This window comes from Prionailurus viverrinus, chromosome C1, assembly GCF_022837055.1.
Source record: "Prionailurus viverrinus isolate Anna chromosome C1, UM_Priviv_1.0, whole genome shotgun sequence".
NCBI lineage: Eukaryota > Metazoa > Chordata > Mammalia > Carnivora > Felidae > Prionailurus > Prionailurus viverrinus.
Window position 1 is genome coordinate 77029384 of NC_062568.1, and position 19243 is coordinate 77048626.

Consider the following 19243-nt stretch of genomic DNA (forward strand, 5'->3'; position numbering starts at 1 on the left):
TGACTGCATGGGGGAGGGGCCCTCTGGCCAATTTCTTTGAAGTGAAGCTGCTACCCCTGAGGGTACAACATGTGATAGGGCTTCATCCTCCTCCATCAGGAAGGTTTCCTGACCTTTTCAATTGACTAATTACCATTTAGCATCCTAAGAAGTATCCTTCCTGAAAAATAAAAAGCTAAGTCACTTTGGCAGAGAATTTCATAATTCAAGCTGGAATAGATCACCCATGGTGCATGGAAACTTAACTTCAGTGACCTCCTTTACGACACTGGTAAATGTTTTATCCGAGGTCGCCAGGTCAGTCAAGAAACACACAAGCATGCATTCTATACTGTATAATTTAAAAGCTTTATTTCCCCCCACAATAGTAAATGGGTTTCATATTAGTTCAACTGAAGTTTTCTTCCTATAGTTAGCTGCCTTTCTCACTGACTGTGTCATTGGTGGGAAAATTGCTTTCTCATGATGGAAGAGTTGATTTCATAGGGACACTCTGAGCTAATCACAGAAATGAGAGAGTCTGACCCAGCAGATTCTGAAGGAGTCTTGAGGTCAAGCAGTCCATTCAGCTAAAGGCCTGGTCAGCAGGACCAAAACAGGCTGCTGCAACCTCTCTGTTGCAGATACTGGCAGGATCCTCCCTGCAGAAGAGACAAGATGCAGCCCCTCTGACCAGGAAGCCAAGCCTGGAAGCCAGACAATCCCCTCACTTCCTGCTACATGCCCTTCCTCCATCCTGTGGCCCGACATAGGAGTGCTTTAGCTCAGCGAACAACTGGCTTCTGCTTTGGGGTCGTCCAAGGTGCACTCTTCACCAAGTGCAAGACTGGTCTTCACTCAAACGTTCAGCGTTCACACAGTTTTTGGCTTGTGCTTCGGAGGGCGGTTTCTGTCTCTCTTAGGAACAGTGGCTTCATGTCAGCAGAGGCACGGAGACCCAGGCCAGCACTGGTAGGTAGAGCGTGGGGGCACTGCTGCCGGATGTTCTCTGAGCATGCATCACGGCGAAGACTGCATTAGTGTGGTTGGTGGGTAACTCTACATTACAGATCATTCCTTCACAGCAAGACCTACACTCCTGTTACAGAAGCAAGGGGAGAGGGGAAAGAGAGTAAGTAATGGGAAGGAGTGGGAAGGGCAAAACAAAGAACAAAAGAATGCTTCCATAGCGCTGAGGACGGACAGAATTAGTTACCCAACTCATCCGGTCTATGAGATACTCAGGCCCTTGAGTACCTTTCCCCCACTAACCCGAAAGTAAGGACTATCTTGAGAGTCTTTTCATTTTAACAGTGATTTATCTGTAGCAAGCCAAGCATAAGCAAAGGAAAAAAGAGGAGGAGAAACTGAATAAGATTGCTTGATTGAGTCAACAAATCTTCTAAGGTTTGTAAGGAAAAACACTGACATGAAAATGAAAGCTAGGAACCTTTTGGATTGGCCATTGATTTTCTTTCTCAGTACGACTTGTTAAGGGATAATAATGACTTTGTATTGTCTATACTAACAACTGATTTCTATCATTACAACAGCAAGGGCTTGCTAATTATGGCTGCTGAGGAGTGGAAAAGGCTTGCTCCCTCACAGCACAAGGTGTTTTCAGAGGAAGCAATCTTCTGTCATAATACCTGGTATAAGGCTTCAACCTGATAAACTTAGCCATCCATAGAGGCTTCCAGGATGGCTAAGAAAAGGGCAGCAATTCTACATGTCTTTATCAGCTGCTTTCAACCCTGGCAGTAAGAACATCAGAATCTCCTTGGAGAACTTTAAAAAAGAAAAGAGAGATGCCTGGGTGGCTCTGTTGGTGGCTCAGGTCATGATCTCCCTGTTCGTGAGTTCAAGCCCCACATCAGGCTCTGTGCTGATGTCTCAGAGCCTGGAGCCTGCTTTGGATTGTGTATCCCTCTCTCTCTCTGCCCCTCCCCTACTCGCACTCTATATGTCTGTCTGTCTCTCTCTCTCTCTCAAAAATAAAACTTTTAAAAAATAAAAAGGAAAGAAAAAAGAGCCTAATGCCCAAGACCCCACCTGAAGTTCAGTTTCAGCTGATCTGGGATGTTCCCTGACCACCACCAATATAGCTGTGAAAACTCCCCAGGTGACTCTCCAACGTTGCCAGAGCTAAAAGCTACTGGTATCAGAAGCACGTTCTGTACACAGTAACTAAATCAAATTCTAAAATCTCATAAAATTAACATACTTTTCAAGTAATTTTTTTGTCAAACATTTCACAATTCCGGGCATATAAAAGAGTGAAATGGCTCATTTTAGAATGATAAAAAATTAAGGAGATCAACTGATCTGAAATATATCTATACTTCATCCTATTAAACTAAGATCAATTCTTTCAGACTCTCACGTCCCCATCTAAGCAGAGGTAGGGGTTAAGACCAGGTTTCCTTAGTAAAAGGCATCCCCATTTCCCTCTTTCCACAACCCAGCTACCCTGTGCATTGTTCTCGGTGATATCTGGCCATAAACAAAATACATGAGCTGGGTTCTGTAGCGTTCATCACTCTCTCATGGATGGTTAGCTCTTGGGCTTCCAGAACAGACTTCAAACAAATCAAGTTCGAGGTCTAGGATGGAGCTCTGTGGTCCGGGAATTATCATTTGTTTTTAGTGACATTTTTTGTTGAAGGACAGGAAGTCTTCAATTTCTCTTTGGTCTCCACTACATCACTGTAAGGGAGTCTTTCCTTAAAGACTACATGTATATAACAGGTTACTTTATCTTTCCTGCCTTTCCATTATGTATAACTAATGACCAGTAGGAAAAACCTTAGGACAGTAACCTTATACATACACACACACTCCTTACTGTATGTTCAGAATCTCGGCTGTGGTGGCAGCCAACAAAATGACATTCACTTCTGGAGGCACATTTTTTGGTAATGGATGTACTTCTTCCGTGGCTGGTGAAGTGGTGAACTGTCAGACAGTACTGTGTATCTAGGCAGGGGGAGAAAAGGCAACGTCATGTTTCACACTGCAAAAGAGAAACTCAACAATCACTTCAGGAAAGACTAAAACTCAGGATGATCCTTAGGTTTCTAGGCAAGAAGTTTAATGGCAGGAGTGGATGCCTCTCCTTTGGTGCCAGCTAAAGTTGAGAAAGAAGTTGAACAAGCTTTTCATCAGCACCTTAGGTCTGCTCATTTCATATGAGAGTGCCAGCATCTCTGTCTCTGTCTCTCTCGCTATGAAGCACGTGTTCTAGAACTCCAAAATAAAATGAGAGTTGTAAACGTAAAATGCAGTGGGTTAGAACACAACTTGGTGTATTATTCAGCATTTGTTTCTTATATACTAACAGACATGTGGTGGAATAGAATGAAAACAGGTGCTTCAAAGTATACATCAAGACCACCTTCCTGACCCATCCACTTCTTACTCATGCTCTAATCCTCCCTGCATGTTTGACTTTTCCGGAGTATTCCCATTTTCCTACTCTCTCTTCCCCTCTCTGCACAGAGCTAGCTCATGTCTACAGTTTTCCCTATAACTTTAAGTACTCACATTTTACTACTTTTAAAGAAAGTGATTTCATCCAATATGCTAGGACCCGCCACTTCAGTTTTGCATCTCTCTCCAGTTATCTCAGACCAATGCAATGCCCCTTAGTTTATTGAGAAGGGACTACAGCAGCAATGTCATAAAATGGGGGGAAACCTGACTAATGTGGAGAGCACTTGGTTTTAGAGAATTCTGTCACATGTGAGCACTATTAGGTCCTTAAAGCTCATTTTCTTTTGAATAAAAGATGATAACAAGTGTCCGACATTTTGATAGGGTTGTGGTAAGCTTCAAATAATATTAACACGCCATCAGCGAGGCACTCTAACAGGTATTCACTCAGTCAATCCTTACAATAAGCCTTAAGGCAAGTCATATTAATATCATTTTTACAGATAGAAAAGCCAAGGCACGGTTTCTTGCCCACAGTTAACATTAGACAGAAGGTGGTGGAAGATAGGATTCTAACCTAGGCAGTTTTCTAGGGTTTGTACTCTTAGCCAGAACACTATTCCGCCTCTCAGCATACCTAGTGTTAAACTAGATGATGCTTTGCTGTGCTCTAGGAGAGTAGCTGACTTCTGCCTTTAGAAGGACAGGGAACCACTGAATGTTTGGGAAAGGCATTTCGACCTATACTTCACATAAAGAAGAATCGGAAACTGGTAGCTGCATGTGTTCGTATAAAATGCCACACATGCTAAAGCACCCTAGAAAGTCAGAATAGAAGCCAGGGTAAGTAAAATAAGAAATGTCATTCTTGTCATATCCTGTTACACAGAGAACCTCTCTCAACAACACTGACAGACCACAGAAGTAAAGCTCTAAGGTGAAAAGGAAACCTGAGCTGACAAAGAACAATAGCTGTGGGCCAGTCTGCCCCCGAGAAATGGTTGACTATCACGCCCCTAAATGATGACTAACTGCAAAGCAAGAAATTATACCCTCAGGTAGAATTCCAGATGGTTAGTATCTTTGGGGCTTGACTGGAGCACAGTCAAAAATGTACTGTCATGCACACTGGAATATAGGGTCGTTCCGTGGCAGTCTTGTTAAGAGTCAAGTTTTCAAGTTGGACTTGGAAGAGCCAACTTCCTTCACCCTTCCCATCTCTGGCGTTTCCTTGCTGATGGAAAGCTGCAGCTCCCTTCTTCTGCTCACATGTTTCAACAGAGATGAAACTCTGCAACCCGGAAATATCCACGCACGTTCCCATTCAAGACGGCTTTGATTCATGAATGACAAATCAGAGTACTGTACTGTTCCTAGTAGGAACAGTGTTTGGATACAATTCAAAATGATATAGTCCATGAAGACGAAGTACAAGGAGTTGGACATCAGTGCCGTAATTTGCTACTGTTACAATCCTTACCACCCGTTTTTCAGGGGCATTTAAAGCAAATAGCTAAGAATGGTACCCACCCTCTGAAGTAAATTAGTAAAGAGAGGCATTGGCTGGGGCGCCTGCGTGGCGCAGTCGGTTAAGCGTCCGACTTCAGCCAGGTCACGATCTCGCGGTCCGTGAGTTCGAGCCCCGCGTCCGGCTCTGGGCTGATGGCTCGGAGCCTGGAGCCTGTTTCCGATTCTGTGTCTCCCTCTCTCTCTGCCCCTCCCCCGTTCATGCTCTGTCTCTCTCTGTCCCAAAAATAAATAAACGTTGAAAAAAAAAATTAAAAGAGAGGCATTGGCCAACCTTAAAAACTTTGCAATTACTAAGATAAATTTCTGTGCAAAATGTAGAAACAAATCTCCAAATGCACAAGATACATAAATGTACTCAAATACACACACACACAATTTAAGGTCACTCTACAGAAATGTAAAAGAACCTCAAGACAAAATTAAAATAATTAATTACTCTTGAAAAGAAATCATGAAAAATACTGTCCAGAGGCACGTGGGTGGCTCAGTTAAGTGACCCACTCATGGTATCGGTGCAGGTCATGATCTCGTGGTTGTGAGATTGATCGCCACATCTGGCTCCATGCTGAATGGGGAGCCTGCTTAGGATTCTCTCTCTCTCTTCCTCTCCCCTTCTCACTCATGCTTGCTCGCTCTCCCTCTCTCTCCAAATAAATACACATTAAAAAAAAAAGAAAAATACTTTCCAAGTAGATGTCACAACCATTTGTGCTAATTTACAGCCTAAGAGTCTCAGGCCCCATAGAGGTCTGCAGTGTGTACTAATCATTGGTACCATACACTGGCTTTATCTGGAAGAGGTAAGGCTATTTTATTGCTTTATAGAATATGGTACAGGGGCGCCTGGGTGGCGCAGTCGGTTAAGCGTCCGACTTCAGCCAGGTCACGATCTCGCGGTCCGGGAGTTCGAGCCCCGCGTCCGGCTCTGGGCTGATGGCTCAGAGCCTGGAGCCTGTTTCCGATTCTGCGTCTCCCTCTCTCTCTGCCCCTCCCCCGTTCATGCTCTGTCTCTCTCTGTCCCACAAATAAATAAACGTTGAAAAAAAAAGAATATGGTACAAAGATTTCCAAAAGAGTCAAGGTAATAGTACACCAAAACTGGTAATCTTTAGCTCTAGAAGAGTTTGTTGGTTGGTTTGCTTTTCTTGGCCTTTTAGGTCTGAAAACCTAAAAAATAGTACTTCCTAAAAATCTGAATAGCCTCATCTTATAGCTCTAAGTAGAGCTTTCCAATTCCAAATCATCCCTCAGCACATCCCGTCTGCTTTACCTCCAAGTTTATATATGTTAAATCATTCGACTTCTTGTCCCTCTATCCCTACCACCATAGTCCCGGTAGTCATCTTCTCCCGCCTAAAGACAATAAAAGACCCCACTTGGTTTCCCTTCTACTTTTGTCCCCAACCACTAGGGATGTATCCGGGAGCTAAGCAAACTAAAAAGTTCTCAAATGTTTGTCAAATGAATGAATGAGTTACCAAGGCACCAATGTATCTCAAGAGTATAAAAAACCCTTCTTTGCTTTAGCCAGTAAGTGTGACTTTTCTAGAGGTATCAAGCATTTCTGAAATTCTTAGAATGCCTTAGACAACACTGTGGACTATTTGTTCTGCTTGATAAATACTATTTAAGAAATCCTCCCTGGAGGCACACACAGCACACACAAACTGAGGTTATACCATCAGTTTCCAAGTACTCTCAGAGTAGTCTGATACCTGCACAGTCTACTAAAAGAAATCTGATTTTGATATAACATCATCAGCCTGTTGATATATGCTAATCCCATTATATAAGGCAGGTCTGCTCACGGCCAGTTAAGAGAGACCTAAATGAGGTATAATCACCAGAGAGTGTTCCAAACTCAGTGCACTTACTTTGTGGGCACCATTTGTCTTCTGCCCATCGATTGCAGTTATAATTATCCCTTGCATTTTCACAGGTAAAACACTTGAAGCTATTTGGAAATGGCGTAGCTTTAAAGAAAAATGCACAGTGAAACAGAAAGGTTAAAAAAGACAAAAATTTTAAACATCAAAGATCGCACAAATTAGCAACTTTTATTAGATCAAACGAAATTTACAAACCATCATCCTTAGAGTTTTCGTTGCCAAGGAGCTGGAGTTAACTGCCAGACTTCGGGGCCTATTTATTCTCTTTTCTTTAAATATTTTGTCTGTGCTTATCTACTATAGAGTAATGAAAATGGTTCCACAAGCCACTCTGAAACACCCATGGTATTGTTTCATTACAATTTATAACTTGGGAATAAGTGGGGGTTGAGAGCACAGGAAAGGGTGGTGGCGGGATTGGAACCAATGATTTGGTTTAGTGTGGCCCCTGAAAAGAACTGGAGTCAGATTAACCTGAGCTTGAATTCTGTTCTTCCTACTGAGTAGCTTTATCATTTTTAACTTCCAGGAAATAATAATATTTAGAGAAATGCTAACAGTGAATATCCCCATGACTTGCAGAGGAATCATGAAGATTAAACAGGAGGCTGCAATAAAAAATATCTAGCATAGTCCCTGGCACATCAAATCCTGCTGGTTTCTGTCTACACGCACTTCCATTACAGCCATCTTCAACCTCAATCAAGCAATCTCACTTGATATACGTCAATTATCACAACATTAGACCTCAATCAGGAATGTAACTTTTAATGTAAGGATGATAGCAATTCTCAGGCTCTTATGCTCATGCTGGTGTTACAGAAAGCAGGAATTATGACTGCTGGCAGTCTGGATTGAAAGTAACTAGAATGTCCTTTTGGTCTTTAGGTTTTTGTGTTTTTTTTTCCCAAACTTGTATCTTGTTATTTTAATGGGCAAGAAGTCAAAAGTGTAATAAATTTGACATTTCTTTATAAGCCATGGCATAAAGCCTTATGTAAAACTTCCAATTCTTCCATTTTTGGAGAATAAGATGGATAAAGATTAAGGAAAATGTCCGACCATCCTAGTAAACTGATCATGTTAGTCAAATATTTCTATTTTTTTAATGATTTTTTTTTAATCATAAAATTTTATTAGGCTTAAAGTTTCAAAATTTGTCTATAATTTAGATTTTACAAAAATCTCAATGTGTTTGTGCCATGTCATTAAGCTATTAGTATACAATCATTACCAGTTTAGAAATATATAATAAATGATAGTTCAAGGTGTGCGTGGTATATATGCAATATACGTGTGTATGCACACATACACGTAGTGTCAACAAATAATAAAGAAAGCACAAAGGGAAGAAAAGTAATATATAGGCTTCATTTAGAAGTGGTATAAAGACAGTGGGTCCCAAACCTGGCTGTGCATGAATAGTATCAGAAGAGCTTTTTTAAAAAGAAGAGGGTTTGGGGGAGGGAAAGAAAAGAATATAATTTACATCCCACCCTTCTGACTACTGAACCTCTGCAGAGGAGACCAAGGAATATGTAGTTTTAAAGGCTTTTATCATGATTTTGATACTCTTCCAGGTGTGGGAACTATAGCCATTCATCTTTATACCAATTGGTGTCTATAATCTTTCTCTAATAAAGTATATCAGAGAAGTCTCACTTGTCTGAAGAGAGAAAGGAGATGATATATGTATAAAAGTACAAATATTCACATGTATGCATATAAAATATATTATCCTATAGATAATGTTCACTGATATTTGCTTCTGTGTAAATTATTAGTGGAGAAGTTGAATTTTATACAGCCTTTTCTAATGGTGACTATGCATATTAATGAAAATCCAAGTATTATTTCCCACCTAATTTCAAATATACAAATCTGTTTCAAAATTGTTAATGGTCATTTGAAAGAATATATCATTTAGGGGTGTCTGGGTGACTCGGTTGTTGAGCATCTGACTCTTGATCTCAGCTCAGGTCTTGATATTGGGGTCATGAGTTCAAACCTCATGTTGGGCTCCACAACCATATATAAATTATATACGGAGAAACTTCCTTCCTACAGCCAATATGCTTCTCCATTGAAAAGATCAACAAAGAACACTGTCTGCTAAGCCATTCGTGGTGACAGTGTTCAAGAGATTATTTTACTTTTTCATTTTTAAAAATGTTTATTTATTTTTGAGAGTGAGAGAGCGAGCGAGTGCACGTGAGTAGGGGGAGGGCAGAGAGAGAGAGGGAGACACAGAATCAGAAGCAGACTCCAGGTTCCGAGCTGTCAGCACAGAGCCCAACGCGGGGCTTGAACTCATGAACCGTGAGATCATGACCTGAGCCAAGACAGATGTTTAAACTGAGCCACCCAGGCACCCCAAACAGAGTATTTTAACCAAGAACCATTTTGAGACTTCAGCAGAAAGCTAAAGCATTTTAAAGAAATGGAGAAAATTTCTGTCATTATGTACTACTCCTCCTCACCAAAGTAGTGAAGACTCTCTGGCTTATTCTAGGTATAAACCAAATATTCCAGAGCAGGCAAAGTTATTATAGGTGGAAAGAGGGACTTCGAATTGTCGCCCTGACCCTACGGTCGTGAACCAGGACACAACCACTACTTACGGTCCAGAGGAGGCCTCACGTTGTAGAAGTTGATGTTCTTGGCCAATGCCCAGTTTTCTGACAAGATAAAGATCTGGACAACAGCTACAGCCAGAGCATGACGGAGGGGCAGCATTCTGACCTTGGTTATGGGAAAGTCCAAAACTCACATCTACAATGAAAAGAGAGACTGGTCGCATTTATCTGCATGTTGTTTGTCAGGAGGAGCAGGCTTTGCTTCCATTTGGGAAGCCTGATTATTCAAATCTATCCAACCATCTACTTGTTCTATAGGGCCCGTACCTGTAAGCAAACTGCACTCTTTTTCACAGATGAAAGCTAAGTAATTACTGCCTTCTACTGGTCAGGCCTCTGCACTAGCCAGTTAAGCTCTAGCAGGACACCCAAAGGCCTTTCAGGTTCCGGAAGAACAAGGAACAGCATGGGCGTGGCCGCACCCCATTCCCTCACTGCCTGAGGCTAGCCGGCGTACTTTGTGCTGAATCAGCCAATCACTTAACAAACAGGGTTCAGAGGCACGTTCACCTGAAGTTACTGAAACACCTATCTGTCAAGTCCATACTCTGAGTAAACACTTGTGTTTGAGAAATTTTGCAACGCTTTCAAAACCTGGAAGAAACTTTAAGAGTCAGAGCACTAGGAAGGGCAGTGCATAAATGTACAACGAGTTTGGGAAATAGAGTCTCTGCTGGACCCCAGAGCACAAAGACAATGCCATCCCCATCTGTGTCTGTCACACTGGGTGCAACAAGCTGCCAGGAGGTTCTAGAGAAAACAGAGTAAGAGTTGTTTGAAATGCTGATGTGATGTTAGTCCTAGCCCACAAATACTGCTTCTGCTTTCAAAGAGGTGAAGTAGGCAGGTTTGATACCCAGTGAAACAACAGACGTCCACAGCGCACCGAGGAAGACAGTACATCTTAAGTCCCACTGGTTCTACCCTCTAGAAGCAGACCTGGTAGTAAGAAAATCTTCAGGAGAGATGCTGAGAACATACAGGATCACCACAAACAGGTTCTCTTTGGCAATGGAGAGGTGTGGGAAGCAGAAAAGGATGTAACTTGGAGTCCAAAGACTTTGGTTCAGGTATTGGCTCTGCTATTTATTAGCTGTCTGACCTTGGGCAAGCTCTTTAAGCTCTATTAACCTCAATTTCCTCATCTGCAAAGTGGTTTAATAACACCCATTCTGCCCACACGTTTGGATAATTGTAAGCATCAAATATAGGCTCAGGTAGAATCACATAGGATTGTGAAAGTAACAGCACTTGTAATACAAGTCTGTGAAAATGCTAGAACCTTAGAGTTCAATAATATTGCCTGAACTCATTTTCTTCTTGCTGAATCAGCCGGTCTCTGTGGGTTTAGGAAATTTTTCAAAGAAGAAAAGTTTGATCTCTGCACATATGAGCATAATCCTTCACATGGATATTTTGTTTGAAGCCAGGATAATAACGCACAGAATCTAGGGATTTTACCTCCCCCTGTTGTGTTGTGAGTATATTGGTTTTGCATGTATAGCTAATAATGCCTACCTACAAAGATGGAACTAGATAGCAGACAAAATATAGCCAACAGCATCCCCATCCCTATAGATGGCTTCTGCCACCAATTGAACATAGTCTCTAAGAAGTACTCAGTGTAAAGGAAAACCTGGAAGGTTTCAAAAGCCAATAGGGCTAAACTTCCTATACTGCATTTCAGCTCACGACAGAATGCGACCTACTGATATGTAAATACATATATAAAATTCTGTCCTGGTTCATTTTAGAAACCAAAATTGATCGTTCACAGTTATTAGATTTCTAAATCTTATTTTTATGCTCTTTCTGAAGAAATGGACATTTCTAATAGCTAACTATATTATTCCTTACAGACGAGTCATTATGCTGGTACAAATTCTCCTTCTCCTATTCCTTTCTCTAAGTTGGACTGCTCCATATTAATTGTGAATCTGGAGCCAAGGAATGAAGACCCCTGCTTTACACCAGTGGAGAAACTTTGAGTAGGAGAGACTCGTCCCTTTTTCACAAATCTCAAATTCATTGTGTTCCAATAGCAACCCATATTCAAGTAATATGGAAATAATGCCTAAGATTATACATTTCAGAGTCCTATCATCTACATTCAGTCCCTTTTCCATCACTAACAAATATGGGGCCTCAGACAAATTGCTTCAACTTTCCAAGCCTCGGCTTGCCCATCTGTAGAAGAGGCACAATAACAGTCTCTACCTCAGAGTATAGAAGCACAGACTAAATGACATCATGTGTATGAAGCACTCAGCCGAGTGCTGGGCACATGGGCACTTTCAGGTAGAGTACAGGCTCAAATACCTGCTTCTAAATCTACTCTCTTTATAGACTGGTGCAAGTTCCTTGACCTCTCTGTACCACAACTTTTGCATCTATAGAATGGAAGTAGTGATATTAATACCTACCTCAGAGGGTTGTAGGAATTAGTTAATACACATAAAGCACTTATCTAATTAGCTGTGTTCGCCAGTTTTCAATCCTCACTAGGTAGCATTCGCTGTTAAGAACATATCTCCAAACAGGAATCACAAGTCAGAACCCCTGGTTTTCCTCATGTAATCTCTATGTGAGACAGAAGCTCATTTATTCATTCAAATGTCATTACTGACATGTAGTGCATAGAAAGAAATTGTTATTACTGGACCTCCAACACGGCCTTTGCTCTCATGAAGTGTGCATTTTAGAAGGAGAAGACAGACACTAACTATGTGGAAAATGTAATTTCAGATAGTCATGATTCTGAGATAAGTACAATAGAGAGATGTGTGGGTGAATAGGAGGACCTACTTTACATATACAGTGGACCCAGTATGAGAAGAAACCACCCAAGCAAAGAATCAAGGGAAAAGACACTAGGGTTCCAAGATAGGAAGAAGTGCACGTGCAGGGGGGAGGGGGCAGGGACAAAGTCAGAGGTGGTGGGACCAGATCATACAGGCACTTACTTACAGGCCATGGCAAGGATTTGGGATCTAACAAAACCAAGGAACTGTTTGGTTTTAGATTATCTGATTTTGAAAAAATGCTTGGTCTCTGCAGAGCAACAGGTCCCAAATCCCTAGCCTTATTTCTCACTCCCAGAATAAAGGGATGCCAATAACAGACAACATAGAGGAATTTAGGATTCACAAAGGTTTCTCTGAATAAAAGAGTGATTGGATGGCAGACTTCTTTAAAACAACCAAATGAACAGCAAGCCCAAGGATTAGATTTGTATTTTGTTTTTTGCATTCTTCAAAACAGGACTGTAGGGAAAGTGGCATCATTACCACTGTACAAGTGAGCTTAGGAGACAATGTGTGTAAAGATCCTAGCACACTTCCTGGAACACAGTAACCCCATCAAAACAACAGTGAAAAGTTGCCATATCGACTAGTATATTTTTATTTCCATTTTTAGCTAAAACAGCATAGCCTTATTGTACCAAAATTCGCCAGAACTGCAAAGGTTTTACCTATCAAATGAAACAAACAAACAAAACACTAAATAAAAATGTCTGCTATTTTCCAGAGCCGGCTTTATAATCTATTACCAATACTGCTTTCCCCTAAGTACCTATATCTATCTCTATCTATTCTGCAGTGGATAGGTTTGTGTTAACATGACTGTTTTATCTTTCACAACCAAAAGACATTAGGATAATGAAAAAGCAAATGACTAACTATGGTATCTGAAAGTTGTTTTACATTTAGAATCATTTCACGAAGACTCTGAACTAAAAATTATCTGCTGAGACTTTGCTGAGTAGGCTCTCACTGCAGTCTTTGTTGCAGAACAAGGTTACAGTAGAGCTTGTATTTTGCTCCAGAAGGAAAAAAAAGAAGTCTTTAAGATGAGTCAGACTAAACCATTCTGGTATTTTCTCCAGGACCATCACACAGAGCAGAGTTCTTCAGAGCAGGGAGGGGTGACTTGTAAGCTTGTTAGGGTTATTTGCAAAATATTGTGTCTATATAGATTTTTCCCCCTGGGCTGAGCATCTCAAAAGGAATCTGTTAAGGAATCTGTTAATCTTAACATAACAGTTAAGAACTGCTGCTTGCTGTTTCAGAATACAACTGTCAGGATTTGGCTTCCTGTGACTTAGATGGTTTTATAGTTGACACTAAGAAAGTTCCACATATACATTAGGTATCTGGTATACACTCAAGTTCAAGGATGGCTCAAATCATTCCTCCCCAGCAGAGCACAATATTTTTATCCATTTTTCCCCACAGATGGTAGGCCTGGTCAAAAACCCCTCACCTGTGGTGCTGGCCTTCCATTTGGTTTATGATCCTCTCTTTGGCAAGTAGGATATGCTCCAGAATGCCAAAAGAAAGGGGTGCTTTCTGCAAAGGCAGATTCAACAGAGATGGGCAACTCTCAGGTACTCCAGGGAATGGCAGGTAGCCAGATGTGTACATTTGCAAAGCCCACCTGGCCTATTACTGCCCAGAGTAAAGGACCTACACGGCACTTGGTCCAGAAGCGTGACTATTTCCCAGGTCTAATAATCAGCATCTTATCCTACATGTGGCATTTTCTGCCTCCACGGAAAATATGCAAAGATGATGGGGGTTTCAACAAGCTGCATGTCCTTGACATCATAAACTCTCTTTTGGGGTAGGGAAATTACCTACATTATTTTTTAAACTATTTTTTAAGTCCCTAGGTCTAGGCTCAGTGCATGGTAAATATCCAATAAATACTTTTTAAAAAAATAGAACCAACATCTTAGCTATGATCTTAAGGAACTCTTTTCTTAACAAGACAAAGATTGTGGGCAGTAAGGAGTTGATGGAATGTCCAAAGATGAAGAAATGGTCTCAAAAGGAATGGACTCAAAGGGAGATTTGAAAAAGAAGAGACCAAACAATGCGGTAAATACTGGTACTTCCTGCACAGTTGCTAAAAATGAGTCAGCAAGCCAAGGCTAACTCCAACTGCCAATAAAACAAATGAAATGGATAATTTAGAGGAAGCAGCTCTACTAAGTCCAACATGCCCATCAACACTCATATTCACACTTTCCTGAAAGCATCACTTATCCCACAGTAAGACACTTTAATGACAAACTTTAATAGGCCCGGCTTCCCTTGTAAAAATAGAAGGCCAAGTGGAAATTCAAAATGAGTGCTGAAATTTTACTAAGAAGGACAAGAATAGATGAAAACACTCCTCTCAAAAGAAGAAATCTGCCCAAACAAAAAAAACTTTATCATCTGCAACAAGGATTGTGTTACTTGCTTCTGGCTATTAGGCCAGGTTGGCCAATGGAGACACTCTGGTTCCTGTTACATTTAAGAACAGTGTTCATGGCATCTATGCTGAGACCCTGTTGTAGTTCCCTTCCTTGCAGGGGGACTGGAGTTTCAATTGCTAACCTGCTTGGGCATCGAGAGCCCAGCTCCTATGCTGCAGCTTCTACCTTCTCTAACAGGTGTTCTGTTTCTGGTACACAAAAAATTCTTTTGTCCTCCTAAGTTTAAATATGAATTTCCTTAGAGATATTTAATCTAGCTCTTTTAAGTGCCGGAAGCAAAATACAAGAGAGAATTTTACCTTATACCCACCCAATCCATTGTCTTCCTCTGAAAATACAAAATACCCACGGAGTACCATGGACTTTATTCTTAACAACATTCACTAGGAAAAAGTAGGATCATGATTCAACCACTCATACCAGCTTATCCAAATCTTGAAAATATTAGGATGATAAATCTTGCATTTATACCATGTATTCTGCTAAGCACTCAGAAAACAATAAATAAGAGACACAATGTCTGTACTCACATACATTACTGGGGCCAAAAACTCAATTTGAGATGTGTCTGCCAAGGGTTAATACAATCATCTTAGAGAGGAGGAAAAACAATGGGCTTTAGATTCAGAAAGGGCACCCAGAATAAAATTCTGGTTCTCCTTTTTGTTTTGTTTTACAGGATCAGCATTTTTTAAAAGTTGTTGTTTAAATTCCAGTTAGGTAACATACAACATAATATTAGTTTCAGCTGTACAACATAGTGATTCAACACTTCCATACAACACCCAGTGTTCATCACACCATCAGATTTCACCCATTCTTCACCTACCTCCATGCTGGTAACCATCAATTTGTTCTCTATAGTTAAGGGTCTGTTTCTTGGTTTATCTCTTTCCACCCCCACCTTCCCCCGACTTTGCTCATTTGTTTCTTAAATGCCACATGAGTGAAATTATATGCTATTTGTCTTTCTCTTATTTCAGTTAGCATAATACTCTCTTGCTCCATCTATGTCATTGCAAATGGCAAGATTTCGTTCTTTTTTATGGCTGAGTAATATTCCTGTGTGTATGTATATAAAGAAGGAGATATAGAGATATATATGTATACACATATATATATACACACACACATACACACCCCTCCAATCTTTATCCATTCATCAGTTGATGGACATGGAGGCTGTTGCTGTAATTTGGCTATTGTTGATAATGCTGCTATAAACACCAGTGTGCATGTATCCCTTCAAATCAGTATTTTTGTATCCTTTGGGTAAACACCTAATAGTGCAATTGCTGGATTGTAGGGGAGTTCCATTTTTAACTTTTTGAGGAAGCTCCATACTGTTTTCCAGAGTGGCTGTACCAGTTTGCACTCACACCAACAGTGCAAGAAGGTTCTCCTTTCTCCACATCCTTGCCAATACTTGTTGTTTCTTGTATTGTGGATTTTAGCCATTATGATAGGCGTGAGGTGATACCTCACTGTAGTTTTGACTTGCATTTTCCTAATGCTGAATGACATTGAGCATCTTTCCATGTGTCTGTTGGCCATCTGTATAGTCTTCTTTGAAAAAAATGTCTACTCATGTCTTTGGTCCATTTTTAAGCTGGATTATTTGTTTTTGGGTGTTGAGTTTTATAAATTCTTTATAGATTTTGAATACTAACCCTTTATCAGATATGTCATTTGCAAATATCTTCTCCCATTCCACAGGCTGCCTTCTAGTTTTGTTGACTGTTCCCTTCACTGTGCAGAAGCTTTTTATTTTGATGCTTTTTTTTTTTTGAAGTTTGCTTTTGTTTCCTTGCCTCAGGAGACACATCTAGAAAGAAGGTGCTACAGCTGATGTCAAAGAAGTTGCCTGTGTTCTCATCTAGTATTTTTATGCTTTCAGGTCTCACATTTAGGTCATTAATCCATTTTGAACTTATTTTTATGTATAGTGTAAGAACATGGTCCAGTTTTCCCAACACCATTTGCTGAAGAGACTCTTTCCCATTGGATATTCTTTCCTGATTTGCCAAAGATTAATTGACCATATAGTTGTGGGTTCATTTCTGGGTTTTCTATTCAGTTCCATTGATCTATGTTTCTATTTTTACACCAGTACCATACCACTTTGATTATTACAGCTTTATATTATAACTTAAAGTCTCAACTGTGATGCCTCCAGTTTGCTTTTCTTTTTCAAGGTTGCTTTGGTTATTTGGGGTCTTCTGTGCTTCCACACAAATTTTAGGATTGTCTTTTCTAGCTCTGTGAAAAATGCTGATGGTATTTTGATAGGATTTTGATAGATATTTTGATAGGATTGTATTCAATGTGTACATTGTTTTGGGTAGTACAGACATTTTAACAATATTTGTTCTTCCAATCCATGAGCATGGAATGTCTTTCCATTTCTTAGTATCATCTTCAATTTCTTATGAAAACTACAAATTGTTTCTACATTTACTAGCCACATAACCCCATTTGTCAATAAGATAAGTGAGGCTTAGAGCCATGTAGATAAATTTCTTAAGCTGTTGTGGGGATTGGGTATAATTACATAGATAAAGTACCTTTCACTTAGATGGCATTAAAGAAATGTTAAGTGGGGGCGCCTGGGTGGCTCAGTCGGTTAAGCGGCCGACTTCGGCTCAGGTCATGATCTCGCGGTCCGTGAGTTTGAGCCCCGCATCGGGCTCTGTGCTGACAGCTCAGAGCCTGGAGCCTGTTTCGAATTCTGTGTCTCCCTCTCTCTGACCCTCCCCCGTTCATGCTCTGTCTCTCTCTGTCTCAAAAATAAATAAACATTAAAAAAAATTAAAAAAAAAAAAAGAAATGTTAAGTGTCTGCTTCCCCTCATGTATCTTCCTTCCCAGTTCTTCAGATATCATTAGCAGGAGAACAGAGATAAGATCAAGAGATATAACTGTCCAACTTCATTCCATATTAGCTGGACCAAATCTGGTAAATAGTGTTGAGTTCTATGCACTAATTTCTAAAGGGGATTCAGGAATTATCTTTCTTGCAATCAAATGAAAAGTTGGAATGAATGACTGACAAGGTTCCTTCCCCTTCTAGGATTTTATGATTTCTATGGAAGGATATTAATGAAGAATTCCAGTTATACCATAAAAATTCCAGTTATACCATATACAGTATTCCCATATTTCAGATCCCTGCTATAATGTTTACAAGGATAACTTTAAAAATCTCATCATAGGATCAAAACTTCACAGAAATGAATATTTCATTTCTAAGCATAAGGCTGTACATTTTGTAGTGCTAAAGATGATTTTTTCTACTACATACAACCTGATAAAATAATATCTAAAAACAGTGTTAATATTAAAATAGTTATTATGGAAATCAACCTTAAAGCTAATCATGAGTTAATACGGGGCAATAAGTGTTCAATGGGTAAAAAATAATCTAATCAATTTTAAAGGCAACTTTCTAAATGTGATTCAAATGTTAAGAAAAAAACTAAAAAAAACCTTCCCAAGTAATAGCTTTTCAGCTGCATTTTTGTCAAAGACACAAGTTTACATCTTTTTTGAGAAGGCTTTGATGACACTAGAGGAGAAGGTTAAGAACACCACATGAACAAGATTAAAAAGCTTAGATGATTGGGAATTGGAAAATGTACTCCTTTTAAAAAGAATCCAGATGGGTTTGCCATGTTTTATTGAACTATTTAGACAAATGGTAGGAACCTAATAAATATATGCTAACTGATTAAATTTGAGAGTATCCTTCACATAGGTGAAATAATTGTTGCCCAGTTTGTATCCACAAACGATTTTTAGGAGGCTTATGCCAAGTCATTTCGACATTAAGGCTCTCAAAATACAGAGTAAAAACCCTGAGAGAGGAAAGATCTGAACCACTAAACATCCATGCATGGTGTTCCTCTGCTGTGCATTACATTTCACTTTGTACCTTTCAGGCGTTAAGGGAAATGCATATGGGACACATATTCTCATTATTTGATAAAATGAAACTCTTCCTGGTATTTAATTCTCAAACTAATGGGCGCTATGTGTTATACAGAGAGCACCAAACAACATATGGATAATGCCTGAAATTTGTTTCAAAGAGCTGCAGAGGCATCCTTCAATTGGCCATTTCTTAAAAAAAAAAAAAAAAAAAAAAAAGCCAAGGGCATATATTAATTCTATAGAGGTATTTCTGCTATCAGGGAGGTAAATGAGAGAGATTATTTTCTTTTCCATGGAAGCAGGGGGTCTTTAAATTTGAGAGAAAGATACAAGTGGACTGAAGTTCTGCAGGAAAGCTGTGGGCGCACAGGTGTTTGGTACTGTTAACGAGCAATTCCACTGGCAGAACTACATAGACATAAACCAAGCAGCAACAAAGGCTGGGCATGGAAGGCATTGTTTTTATGTTCCGTATCCTTGCTTGCTTTGCCGAACCCATTTCTTTTAATAACCAATCAAAGCTCTCATAATAGAAATCTAGGCTGGAATGTCCAACAGCTGGCTAAGAATCTATTATTCTACATT

At 40.0% G+C, this 19243-nt stretch overlaps 1 protein-coding gene across 10 annotated transcripts in view; it reads right to left on the reverse strand.

Moving 5' to 3' along the window:
* Positions 1–340: 340 nt before the first annotated feature.
* The window catches only part of LYPD6B (LY6/PLAUR domain containing 6B), a 175947-nt gene continuing 157044 nt past the window's right edge, over positions 341–19243 (reverse strand). For 9 of the 10 annotated variants that reach the window (XM_047871518.1, XM_047871510.1, XM_047871517.1 and 6 more), the window contains 4 exons: positions 9452–9602; positions 6816–6914; positions 2810–2955; positions 341–1078 (listed from right to left, as the gene is read on the reverse strand). In XM_047871518.1, coding sequence (XP_047727474.1) covers positions 914–1078; positions 2810–2955; positions 6816–6914; positions 9452–9566 — 525 coding nt within the window. In that variant the 5' untranslated portion in view covers positions 9567–9602 and the 3' untranslated portion in view covers positions 341–913. The remainder of the gene's footprint in view (positions 1079–2809; positions 2956–6815; positions 6915–9451; positions 9603–19243) is intronic. The other variant, XM_047871520.1, reaches the window with a different exon arrangement.